The 14,263-nt window shown below is 37.5% G+C and overlaps 1 protein-coding gene across 1 annotated transcript in view; it reads right to left on the bottom strand.

The window, feature by feature from the left end:
• Window positions 1-546: 546 nt before the first annotated feature.
• The window catches only part of LOC136033221 (facilitated trehalose transporter Tret1-like), a 49,072-nt gene continuing 35,355 nt past the window's right edge, over window positions 547-14,263 (bottom strand). The window contains exons 7-8 of the mRNA XM_065713932.1: window positions 4,033-4,336; window positions 547-816 (exon numbers count right to left, since the gene is read on the bottom strand). Coding sequence (XP_065570004.1) covers window positions 629-816; window positions 4,033-4,336 — 492 coding nt within the window. The 3' untranslated portion in view covers window positions 547-628. The remainder of the gene's footprint in view (window positions 817-4,032; window positions 4,337-14,263) is intronic.

Genomic DNA, 14,263 nt, shown 5'->3' with positions numbered 1-14,263 from the left:
TTTTTCGTCTTGGATTCAGGAAATTCAGGACTTAGGGTCCAAATTTTACCGAAACTCAAAAGATTTAGGATGCACCCCCTCCTTTGCGACGCCCTTACTAGCTAGAATGGAGATAAAAAGCAGCATCCACAAAGGGTTCAAAATAATTTATTAACTCATGCTTTATAAAAGTAGATCTCCTCCATTTAATAATTTAAACACTTTTTTTTACGTGGCTTTTTTACATGGCTTTACATGAATTCTCTTTGAGTAAGTATCAAGTAAATTTTATGTATTAAGAGTAAAACCTGAGAATTTCAAACTGTTCTATTAACTCATATTTTTTTTAAAGTAGATCTTTTCATTTAATGATCTAAACACATTTTTTTCTTTTTTTTTACATGACTGTAGCAACACTTGGACTATCATCATCTTCATCTTCACTTTCCAGTCCTTCATCATAATAATAATCCAATCCTTCATTTTACCCAAATTCAAAATATTTAGGGTGTTCCCCCCTCTTTTGCGACGCCCCTGCTAGCTAGAAGGGAGATAGAAAGCAGCATCCACAAAGAATTCAAAATAATCTATTAACTCATGATTTATAAAAGTAGATCTACTCCATTTAATAATTTAAACATGTTTTTTTTTACATAACTGTAGCAACACTTTGACTATCATCATCTTCATCTTCACTTTCCAATCCTTTGTTATAATAAGCTTTTTCGGAATCCCGCTTCTCATCAACAGGGCTATGGGTCACTGCCTCTAATGCTTTTCTTTTCTTTGGGTTCATAAACATTCTTTCAATGTCTTCAAAGGACTTTCCCTTCGTCTCTGTAAAAGAAATATGAACTAAGAGTAGAATGAATAAGTGATATAATTGAAATAATCATTAAAAAACATTAGAATAAAATAAAAATTGAAAAAAGTGAATAGAAAATAAAATAGAAGCGTAAGAAAGAAAAGAAAATTGTTGAGTAGAAAATAAAAAGGAAATGACAAAAGGTTTGGCAATTTTAGTGGTGCAAAAGAAAACAAATACTTTCAAAATTAATTTCTCAAAAAAAAAAAATTACAATTGAATGATGGCACAGCCAGAGAGAACTATCCAATATCAGTTCGAATTTTAAAGTGAAATTTAAGTGAATTTTTTAAGAAGTGAATTTTTACGTTGATTCTTAAAATGTAAAATTCATTAAGGCTAAAATTACCCCAAAAAAGTTCCGAGTCTCAAAAAATTTACCAAATGTTCGAAAAAGGGTTAAAACGCCCACGTTGTCATATGCTTAAAGAGCAAGAAAAAACTGGTAATTGCAAAAAATATTTGTATATATTTTGATAAGGGACTAGCTGTTGGTGTGGTGCGAAGCGCCACACCAGCACCTAGTTGGTAGGGGCACTTCGCGCCACCACCCCAAGCCTCCCCCACGCGCGTAAGTCGTTTCGCGCCATATTAGTTACGCGCCATTGTAGTTGTGTCCCTGTGTCCCATCTATGAATATAGATAGATATTTATATATATGTTTTCAACTACGCAAAATTTGCGAATATACAACATTCTTCGCTATCCCATTGTCTGTGCATATAAATAGATTGTCATATTTACCGACTCTTGAACATGCAACATATAATTGTCCATGGGAAAAACAATCCGTATTCAGATCTATACCGCATTTTTCTAATGATTGCCCTTGAGCTTTGTTGATGGTGATTGCTAATCGAACATTCCCTGTGTCCCCGTCGTCATCTATATATCCCCCCTGTGCCCCCGACGTCCCCGTTGTAGTTGTCCCTATGTCCCAGTCGTCATTTATATTCCCTGTGTTCCGGTCGTCATTTGTGTCCCGGTGTCCCAGTCTATAATTTCTCCTTTGAGTGTCCCGGTTGTCATTTATATTCCCTGTGTCCCGGTGTAAAAAAGTTGAAATTTTTTTTTAAGTTCAGTTTAGAATCGCTAAAGTTATTATGTAAACTGCAAAAATACTTAGATATTTGAGTAATATTTTAATTTTTCAATTCAAACTAGTAAAATACATGACAATTTTGAAGTAATTTTTATATACATCAGTATGCAATGACGTTGTCACACTTGTTCAACTTATGTGGAAAGATTGAAGATTTTCCTCTATGAAGAAGTTAATATTAAATTGCTTGAAGAGCAAAAATTGGTAATTGCAAAAATATTTGCATATATTTTGACAAGGGACTACAGCAATTCAAAAACATTAAAAAAAAAAAAAAAAAAAATTCAAGCTTAGTAGAAATTGTTGTTAGAAATCTGACTTGCGGTATTTATCAAAGATCTTTGAATAGAAACCAGTATGAAAATATGAAAAGTTTTCTTTTAATGAAATTATTAAAACTGGTTTTCAGTATGAAAACCAGTTTGGGATTTTGACTTGGGTAAGGTCATCAATGCCTACCAGATTTTAGTTAAAAAAACAAAGGTTCGGCGATATGTATTTCATAGTGACGAAAGACAAGCCAAGGTAAAACAAACCAAACAACTTGAAAGTGATACCGATGATAAAAAAAGACGTTGAAAGGACTATCGTTTCCCAGTTGCAACATCTTCTCCACAAAAATAATAATTTAGTGCTTCTGTTCAAAACAGCAATCGAACTGATGCCTACTGATACGCAACTATCAACGAAGTGGCAATCGTTATGGTCGGTGATCAGTTCTTACCTTGAGATAATATTCTTTATAGGCGAAACAATCAGTTGACAAGAATTGCTTAAACTCATCGATGCTACGATGCCCTACAATATCCTATCATTTTTCGGGATGGAGCCGACGGCTATCACTTTAATATTAAATTGATAAATCCAGCCACTAACAAAGAAATAGATAAGAAATCCAGCGCAATGAAATATTATGCCTATAGATTAATGATTCATCATTTATTACATTTACATATAATCCATCTTGGGATTAGATACAACAGCTTTTACATCCTGGACAATCGCCGGTTCATAGACATGACGTTACGGCCCGTGTCTTCCGGCAAAAGTTGCTCTCCTTCCACCGAATACGGCTAGAAAGGTCAGATATGACCTTGGACTTTACAACAGAAATTTATAACTGCACTTTAATTATGATTGAAGATTTGTGCTTATCTATTACAAACAAAATTCTCAAGTATTTGGGAATGCCTTCACCTAATCGTACTGCTTCTATTTCTACATGTGTAGAATGGGATCGTGAACAAAGTTACAACACAATTGATCTATTGTCGTATGTTACAGACCGAGACACCGGGACAAAAGGAATATAAATGACGAACGGGACATTCAAAGGGAAATTACAGACCGGGACACTGGGACACAAATGACAAGCAGGACACAGGGAATATAAATGACGACCGGGACACTCAAAGAGAAATTACAGACCGAGACATCGGGACACAAATGACGACCGGGACACAGGGAATATAAATGACGAGGACACAGGGACACACTTACAACGGGGACGCCGGAAGGGCACATGGGGGATATATAAATGACGGCGGGGACACAAGGAATATTCAACTAGCAATTACCATCGACAAAGCTCAAGGGCAATCATTAGAAAAATGCGGTATAGATCTGAATATGGATTGTTTTCCCATGGACAATTATATGTTGCATGTTCAAGAGTCGGTAAACCTGACAATCTATTTATATGCACAGACAATGGGACAGCCAAGAATGTTGCTGTCCCATTATCTCTCCCATTGAATGTTACTGTCCCATGGTGTGGCGCGAAGCGCCACACCAACAGCTAGTATATTTATGTTTTGACGACTAAACGAATATTTGGCATGTCCGTTGCCCGTTTTGGAAATAAATTCAATTGAACTGAACATCCAGAAGCTCTTCCACCAAAGATAGCTCCAAAGATTCAACCGATTTTTGGCACATACGGGGTGAACTCCAAGGCCGTAAGTTTACAGTACCAAGAGAACTACCCACAAAACCCACACTTTCGCTTTTTAGGTTGCTCTGGCCTGAGCTTGGCCTTAAAGCCTCTCAAGTCTATGATATGCATTAATTTTGAGAAAAGACTTACCCGGCAGTAAGAAAAACACGAAAAAGATTCCAAGAGCACAACAACTGGCATACAGCCAAAAGGCTCCATAATATCCAATACTGAGTGCCATGATATCAAAGGTTCTTACAATAGTGAACGTACAAGCAAGATTAAAACAAGAGGCAAATGATCCGAGAAGTCCACGGTATTTGGCTGGAAAGAGTTCACCCATAATTAAGAATGGCACATTAGCAAAACCAAGGGAGTAAGCTACAATGAATACTATCAGGGACACCAAAGGAAGCCATCCAATTGCCAGAGCTGCATCTTCACCCTGGTCCATCTGGAAAAAAAAACACTTAATTATTTGAGATGCGCGCGAAAGTTCGAATTTTTTCCTAAACCTTTAAGAAAGAATACTCAAACATAAGAGCTATTGAATTTGAATGAAAAGTATTTTTCAGAAACTTTAAGGCTTTAGCGCAAGGAGTGAGAGATCGAGGAGGAGAGAGCCCCTCTCATATACGGAATAATTTCTGTTTATTTGAGATTTTAATGTTTCTGCTTACTTTCTGTTAACTTTTTTTTATTTAATTAGCACTAAGACCTTCTAGAGTCCTTGCTAGTGCACAAGGCGTCGAATCGGTGTTTCAGTTACCGGGTCTTACAACCTAAATATCTACAGACAATTTTGACAACATTATTGAAACATAGAGATGGAAAACAATTATCACAATCAAACAAGAATGATGGAATCAGTCAGGTTAGGGAATCAGACCAAGACAAGAGATTTTACTCCTGTATTAACTGCTTGCAACACGTCAAAAGGAACATTATCATTATCAGAAGAGAAAATTGACGTTTTAAAGACGAACCGGAACACATATAAACAAATGACCTTGCGAGAAAACTATTTTATCACCACAGTAGAGTAGTAATAGTAATAGTAATTTTTTATAAAATAAAAATTAGAGACAAAATAAACCAGTAGCACATCAGAATCGTCGCTTGCAAGGGTGTACTACTAAAAAACAGAAAGGAAAATAACAACAGAAAAAAGAGAAAGAAAACTTAAAAGAAGAAAAACAGAAAAAAGAACAAAAAGTCTTAAAAACTAGAAATAAGTAGTAATAATAATTTATTATAAAAATAAAAAACAGAGGCAAAATCAGTCGGTAGCACAACAAAACGTTGCTTGCGAGGGTTTGCTACTAAAAAATAGAAAAAAAATAACAGAAAAAGGCATGGATATTGACTGTCCGACGTTTTTTTTTTTTTTTTCATAAAACGCCAAATAAAAGCTGCAAATAAAACGCCAAATAAAACGCCGCGAAAAGCTGTCTGCGAGCTGTTTGCAGTCTAGTACCAAATAATACGACTTTGGTTTTAGCCAGCAAAATGTAGCAGTGATCCCATTGTTAGCAAACAAGTTGTTATTAGAATGACAGAACAGAATTGTAGATATCAGAAATTGTTTGCTAACAATTCGCAGAATTGTAATAATTCGGGCGGAAGATTAAAAAAACCCATTCTTGGAATTACGGCTTGAAAAAAAATTTCAAGTGCTAATAAAAGAAACAAGAATGGTGGAACCAGACAATTTAAAAAGCAGGGAAGATCCTAATAAGAAGTGAAGGAATTTTAGTGAAGGGCTCAAATTAATATTCAATCTTATTAAGGACACTAATTGAATTCATATACTATAGTGTATGAGTTTGGTCATATCATGCACTTAGTCATACATTAGTATGACTTCTTGAGAAATAAGTCAATCTGTATCGGAGGAAAAAGAGCCTCTCAAGTCCCCAGGGAAGAGGGGAGGATTTCGCTTCCAGTTCACTTCAGAGCTTGAAAATTTAAGGAATTGTTAGTGGGGCCAAGAAGAGATCAAGAAAGAAAAAAAATGGTGAAAAGTTGGTCGAGTGAGGCCAAGTCGAAAAAGTTTTTCTCTCCAATTTGTTGGATAAAGTTTGTCTCAAATTTTTTCAAAAGCTTTATCAAGAAATATTAGTAGTCCTAAATTCTCTATCGACGCTATAACCATAGAAACTATTCACTATTCATCCTGCTTTGCCGCATTGCACGGTTTGTGCGCTTGAAATTCTCTAGCAATTTTCTACAGCAATGATTCTATATGTTAAAAATTTTCTGTCCAACGATGTTGGTTAAATGTTTTTGTTTCAACAGTGGAAACGTAATTTTTTTGAACATATTTAGTTAACAGTGTTTGTTTGAACGGCGGAAAAATAAAACCTCGAATCCAAAAAACATTTGCGAACCTTTTTTTTCAATAGACACCAAAGCTAAATAAATAATGGTTACAGCTTTAACACAACTACAAAATACGTAAAGTGGTTAGATTTATCTAATCTTCCCTAATAAGCAGTATTTAAATTCAATGACCTCTGAATTGATAACTAATAAGAAATGTTAGCCCTTAATTATATTAGCAATAGTTAAGGAAATTCATAATTTTTATTAACAACAAACACGGCAATAATTTCTTACAGCTCCTTGGTAAGATAAGGGTATTAAGAAGGATCTTAGTATTAAGGTGATTGCTTAAGGGACAATTTAGCAAATAGCCTAAATATGCGACTACAGCAATAAAAGAATGATTTATGGTCATGTTTTCATATTGTGTAGAGAGACAATATATTAATCAGGCTACAATCAAACCGAACGATAAGAAAAGTAATATTCGTAAGTCCTTGCAGAAACAAATTGCAACAATGCTCCTACCTAAGTACAATCAACTTAGGCTGTCAGATTAAGTGGAAAAACGGAAACTTTTCTGGAATTAAAGGAATTATTGTGTTATCAACATCTGAATACGTTTCTTTTGTGATTCAGTAAGACACATTATAATGTATTTTCTATGTATTGTTTAAACTGTGCATGTGACTGCTATATGCGTGTTCAATTTAGCACGATATGAATTCAAAGAAGCGTTTTCCAAAAACAAATTGTTCAAAGAAAAGTAAAGAGTGATGTTAAACCTATGAACAGTCCATTATGGACTGTCCATATGAAGTCATGCAGTCATTCAAACTTACGACGAACAGAAATTATGATTAATTAATAACTGACACATAAACAAAAATTCAAATGGATAATCACGTCAACCATTAAAGATAACAGATACTGCTGTAGATTCACTGCTGAAGTGAATTCTAAACTAAATGAATAATAACAGAAAATACAATTAATAGTCAATTCGTAAATAAGATTCAATATAAGCTTCATTATAACCTATTTTCTATGACTGGTTTAAACTGCACATGTATCTGCTATATGATTTGACTTGGCATAAGTCCGACCCATCCTCGAAGGTTGTTTTTGGGCCTCTTCATGCACTATGCTATTGATTTGGCCTCTGTATGAGCATCTTCCTTCAGTCAGGCGTAGAAGTTGCGGCAGGTTGAGTGCAGAGAAGTTGTCTTTCCGTCTCTACGGGTGCCGGCTTCTGGGGCGAGAACCATGCACGCGATCATGGAAGACTATTTTTGAAGACGGGAATTTTCCATATGTTTGATGTGGCCTAGCCATTTGAATTGTTGCAGTTTTATTTTGTCAAGTATGGTGTGTTTGATCTTAAGGCTTTCAAACAGCCTAATATTAGAGATCCTGTCCAGATACGTAATACCCGCAATACGGCCAAGTGGCTTTGTTTCAGCCAAGAAACAGCCAAGAAACCCCTATTTTCGCTTTTATGACGATTATGAGCAAACAAATGAATCTGAGAACCAGTGCTTCCGCGTCCGGGGAAACTGACGATGGCCGTGAGTTTTAATCTACCGCATCCGGGGCAGCCAACGATACGACGACTATAAATCGCGCGAATACCTCAATTTTAGCAACTCCACCCTTGGAGGCTATTATATCACCTAAATCGACTTTATCAATTGGTACCCTCAACATCAGAACGCTAGCAAAACAAGGAAAAACGGTACTCCTCCTGAGAGACATCAACCATTACAACTGGGAAGTAGTCGGCCTAACCGAAACCCGCCTTCCAGTCACCGGCGACAAAACTCTTAATGACGCTACTCTTATACTTTCAGAACGGTCTGATGGGAGACACGGGCAGGGAGTTGGCTTCCTACTCTCCAGTAAGGCTAGGAGATCACTAATCGCAGCAACACCAATCTCTGAACGTCTGATTATGATCTGCCTGAAAGGCTCACCAGTGAATCTCGCAATCATCCAAGTATATGCACAAAAATATAGCAGAGATGATGAAGAATCTGAAAACATCTATCTCCAACTTCAGTGTCTAGTGGACTCAGTACCGAAAAAAGATATAGCGTTTGTCATCGGGGATTTCAACGCCATTGTCGATGACGACCCATCTGACAACGAGGAAGTGACGGGTAAATTTGACCATGGCCAGCTGAACAAAAGAGGTGAGCGCCGAACCAACTTTTGCCGAGATAGTGATCTTGTTATCACTACTGCATTTTTCAAACACAGAGCCCGACGTAAAACAACCTGGACCTCCACAGATGGAAAGACTCAGAATCTAATAGATTATATCCTCGTATCTAGACGCTGCAGATCTTCCATCACAAACACAATCACTTTGTTTTTAGTTTTTCTGCAGTTTTTACCTTTTTTTTTTAGTTTTTTTAGTTTTTTTTTTAGTTTTTAGTTTTTTTTTTAGTTTTTTTTGTAGTTTTTACCTAGCCAAGGTTCGAACCTGCAACCTCTCGGACCTAGAACCTGGAACATAACGCGTTACCAACTCAGCTACTTCGGGCTTGAACACATTCGTTTTTGAATTGGTATATGATGAAATAATTCGGACGTCATATGCGGACAGACAGACATAACACACAAACAACTTATTTTAATATACTAGCTGATATACTAGCTGATGGGGTGGCGCTTCGCGCCACCCCAACACCTAGTTGGTGGGGGCGCTTCGCCCCCCCCAGCCTCCGCGCGCGAGTAAGTCGTTACGCGCCATATTAGTTACGCACCATTGTAGTTGTGTCCCTGTGTCCCACCTGTGAATATAGATAGATATATATATATTTTTAACTACGTCAAACTTGCGAATATACAACATTCTTGGCTGTCCCATTGTCTGTGCATATAAATAGATTGTCAGGTTTACCGACTCTTGAACATGCAACATATAATTGTCCATGGGAAAAAAAAACTGTATTCAGATCTATACCTCATTATTCTAATGATTGCCCTTGAGCTTTGTTGATGGTGATTGCTAATCGAACATTCCCTGTGTCCCCGACGTCATTTATATATCCCCCTGTGCCCCCCGGCGTCCCCGTTGTTGTTGTTTCCATGTGTCCTGGTCGTCATTTGCGTCCCGGTGTCCCAGTCTGTAATTTCTCTTTGAGTGTCGCGGTCGTCATTTATATTCCCTGTGTCCCGGTGTCCCGGTCGTCATTTTTGTCCCGGTCGTCATTTGTGTTCCGGTGTCCCGGTCTGTAATTTCTCTTTGAGTGTCCTGGTCGTCATTTATATTCCCTGTGTCCGGGTCGTCATTTGTGTCCCGGTGCTTTGTTGATGGTGATTGCTAATCGAAGATTCCTTGTGTACCGGTCGCTTTCTCTTTGAGTGTCCCGGTCGTCATTTATATTCCCTACTAGCTGGAGGCGCTTTGCGCCCCCCAAGCCCCCCCCCGCGCGCGTAAGTCGTTACGCGCCATATTAGTTACGCGCCATTGTAGTTGTGTCCCTGTGTCCCACCTGTGAATATAGATAAAAGAGAAAAGATTTCTCTTTTCGTTATAGATATATATATGTTTTTAACTACGTAAAAATTGCGAATATACAACATTCTTCCATGTCCCATTGTCTGTGCAGATAAATAGATTGTCAGGTTTACCAACTCTTGAACATGCAACATAAAATTGTCCATGGGAAAAACAATCCGTATTTAGATCTATACCTCATTATTCTAATGATTGCTCCTTGAGCTTTGTTGATGGTGATTGCTAATCGAACATTCCCTGTGTCCCGGTCGTCATTTATATTCCCAGTATCCCGGTTGTCATTTGTGTCCCAGTGTCCCAGTCTGTAATTTCTCTTTGAGCGTCCCGTTCGTCATTTATATTCCCTGTGTCCCGGTCGTCATTTGTGTCCCGGTGTCCCGGTCTGTAATTTATCTTTGAGTTTCCCGGTCGTCATTTATATCTCCCGGTCATTATTTGTGTCCCAGTGTCCCAGTCTGTAATTTCTCTTTGAGTGTCCCGGTCGTCATTTATATTCCCTGTGTCCCGGCTTTTAGTTTTCTTTTTCTCCTTTATTTTTCAGTTTTTTTCCTTTTTTAGTTTTTTTTCTTTGTCAGTTTTTTGTTTTTTTTAGTTTTTTTTATTAGTTTTTTTTCTTTTTAGTTTTTTTTGTAGTTTTTACCTTTTTTTAGTTTTTTTTCTTTTTTAGTTTTTTACCTTTTTTTTGTTTTTTTAGTGTTTTAGCTTTTTTAGTTTTTTTTTAGTATTTTATTGTTAGTTTTATTTGTAGTTTTTACCTTTTTTAGTTTTTTTCTTCTTTTGTATTAATGCTAAAGCCAAGGTTCAAACCTGGAGCCTCTCGGACCTAGAACCTGAAACATAACGCTTTACCAACTCAGCTACTTCGGCTTGAATACATTCGTTTTGAGCAGCTTCCTCGGGTGTTGCCATTGTAGGTTCTTCAGTCATTTTACAATTAGAAATTTCTCTTTCAACGATCTTCTTACAATTAAAAATTTGTCTTTGAACGATATTCTTAAATACCTGTGTCCTGGTCGTCATTTATATTCCCTGTGTCCCGGTCGTCATTTGTGTCCCGGTATCCCAGTCTGTAATTTCTCTTTGAGTGTCCCGGTCGTCATTTATATTCCCTCTGTCCCGGTCGTCATTTGTGTCCCGGTCTGTAAATTCTCTGAGTGTTTTTTCTTTTTAGTTTTTTTTTTAGTTTTTTACCTTTTTTCTTTTTTCAGTTTTCTTTTTCTTCTTTATTTTTCAGCGTCACTATGAAATACATATCGCCGAATCTTTGTTTTTTTTAACTAAAATCTGGTAGACCTTATCCAAGTCAAAATCCCAAACCCAATCATCATCGCTATCATTTTCAGTTTTGATATGTTTTGACTCTCGCTGTCCAGGTTGATTTTCATCTAACTGCGCGGTTTTGCGTTCTTTAGCCGCAAGCCTGTTTTCTTGCTGTTCTTGTGATTCCTCGGCACGCTTTCTTTTCTTACTTTCTCTATCAGCCGCAAATTTTTTGGCATAGACTCTTTGAGCAGCTTCCTCGGCTGTTGCCATTGTAGGTTCTTCAGTCATTTTACAATTAAACATTTTTCCGTCCACGATCTTCTAACAATTAAAAATTTGTCTTTGAACGATTTTCTTAAATACTTTAAATGACGTCATCGTCATAACAAACATGACGACAACTAACTTCATGACGACATGATGACATGACGTCACTCGACAGACCCACAGACAAACAACTTATTTTTATATATATACTAGCTGTTGGGGTGGCGCTTCGCGCCACCCCAACACCTAGTTGGTGGGGGCGCTTCGCCCCCCCCCCAAGGGTGCTTCGCGCCCCCCCCAAGCCCCCCGCGCGTAAATCGTTACGCGCCATATTAGTTACGCGCCATTGTAGTTGTGTCCCTGTGTCCCACCTGTGAATATAGATAGATTTATATATGTGTTTCAAACTACGTAAAACCTGCGAATATACAAGATTCTTGGCTTTCCCATTGTCTGTGCATATACAAAGCCTTATGTACTAATAATGACGTCATATGCAAACGCTCTTTTTACAAACAAACAAACATGCATAGACACAACTCGTTTTTATATAGATAGATAGATAGATAGATACAACACAAATTAACTGCGTAAAACTTGCGAATATACAACATTCTTCGCTGTCCAATTGTCGCTGCATTTAAATAGATTGTCAGGTTTACCGACCCTCGAACATGCAACGTACAATTGTCCATGGGAAAAACAATCAGTATTAAGATGTATATCACATTTTTCTAATGATTGACCTTGAGCTTTGCTAATGGTGATTGCAAATGCTAATCGAATTTGCACCGCAAGGTCCATGTATCATATTTTTTACAATAATATCATGTAACCCCTTATCGACATTTTCATCAGGTATTTCAGCGGAAATCACATCATCAATTTCGTTCGAACTAATTTTTTTATGTAGCCAGATTAGTATATGTGCGTGTGGCAAACCTCGTTTTGCCATTCCACTGAGTACATCCAGCATCGCACTGACCCAAACACTTCAAAATTTACTATGTAGTTTATCAGTGATTTCAACTTTTGCCGGAAGACACGGGCCGTAATGTCATGTCTATGAACCGCCAAATGTCCTTGAAGTAAAAGCTGCAGTATCTCGTCCCAAGATTGATTACATGTAAATGTAATAAATAAATCTGGACGACCATAGAGACGAACATACGCAATAGCATCTTGAGCATATTCATGCATATGACGGGGACTGCCAGCATATGACGAAGGTAAAATTGTTAATCTTCCAACGTTTGTGGTATTACCGTCATTTATAACTGCATCTCGCAAATGAATGTATTGTTCAGAGCGGAGCTTGGTCTGATTCAGGCGGATATATAGCAAATGTTCTGATTAAATTTTAGCATACATATCAACGACGAGTTGGTGAAACAATTGACAGCATTTTAAAATATAATTTTCTTCATCCTGCCGAATCATTAGTCTATAGGAATAATAATGCATTGCATTGCATTTCTTATTCATTTCTTTGTTAGTAACTGGATTCATCAATTTAATATGAAAGTGATAGCCGTCGGCTCCATCCCAAAAAAGATAGGATATTGTAGGGCATCGTAGCATCGATGAGTTTCAGCAATTCTTAACAACTGAGCGTTTCGCTTATGAAGAATAATATCTCGAGGTATAGTTGGAGCATTGTATCTACGCACATGTTGGCCAGGAGGCGTTTTGTCAGCGGAAATAACAATTTTATGCGTATCAGTAGGCATCAAATCGATGGCTGTTTTGAACAGACGCACTAAATTATTATTTTCGTGGAAAAGATGTTGCAATTGGGAAACGATTGTCCTTTCAACGTTGGGAGAAATTTCGCAACGTGCATTCAATTCAGAATTTCTATCACTGATGAAGTACAATCGTAAAAATTTATGATTCTCGCCTGAGAATGGTAGAAGGGACCCTGCTCTATGATAAATTTGCCCTTTTACTTTGAAAGTAGACATAAATTGATCTGGATTTTCGATTTGGGCTCCAAACGACGTCATTTGGAAACATGAGTTATATTTTCTGATTTCTTTCTTTCTCTATCAGCCTCAAGCCTGTTTCCTTGCTGTTCTTTTGATTCCTCGGCACGCTTTCTTTTCTGACTTTCTCTATCACCAGCAAGTTTTTTGGCATAGACTCTTTGAGCATCTTCCTCGGCTGTTGCCATTGTAAGTTCATCAGTCATTTTAAAGTTAAACATTAATAGATTCCCACGTGAACGCATGTCTTATATATCTTTATTGACGTCACCGTCATAACAAAAATGACGACAACTAACTTCATGACGTCAGTCAATACACAAACATGACGTCACCTGACAGACACATCCACAGACAACTTATTTTTATATATATAGATAGATGTCCCGGTGTCCCGGTCGTCATTTGTGTCCCGATGTCCCGGTCTGTAATTTCGTCAGTCGACAAACATGACGTCAGTCGACACACAAACATGACGTCACTCGACAGACACACAGACAACTTATTTTTATATATATAGATGTCCCGGTCGTCATTTGTGTCCCGGTGCTTTGTTGATGGTGATTGCTAATCGAACATTCCTTGTGTCCCGGTCGCTTTCTCTTTGAGTGTCCCGGTCGTCATTTATATTCCCTATGTCCCGGTGTCCCGGTCGTCATTTGTGTCCCGATGTCCCGGTCTGTAATTTCGTCAGTCGACAAACATGAAGTCAGTCGACACACAAACATGACGTCACTCGACAGACACAAAGACAACTTATTTATATATATATAGATATATCGCTCTTTGCTAAGGCAGTACTATTGCACTACCTATTATATTAAACTTGATTACAAAAACAGGAGTCTAATGAGGGATTAATAAACCCCCTTCACAACAAAAGGTCCAAGGACTGCTCAAACACAAGTTCCGTTTAATCGGAATAAGAAGTACTTTTAGAGCACTATAACACTTTGACGTATAGAGCGGTGAATTGAAGAGGGTGCAGTTCCCCTCATATACATATTCCTGTTTG

The sequence above is a fragment of the Artemia franciscana genome, chromosome 11 (genome assembly GCF_032884065.1).
Source record: "Artemia franciscana chromosome 11, ASM3288406v1, whole genome shotgun sequence".
NCBI lineage: Eukaryota > Metazoa > Arthropoda > Branchiopoda > Anostraca > Artemiidae > Artemia > Artemia franciscana.
Note: the sequence above shows the minus strand (reverse complement) of the source record. Positions and strands in the feature narration are given on the sequence as shown.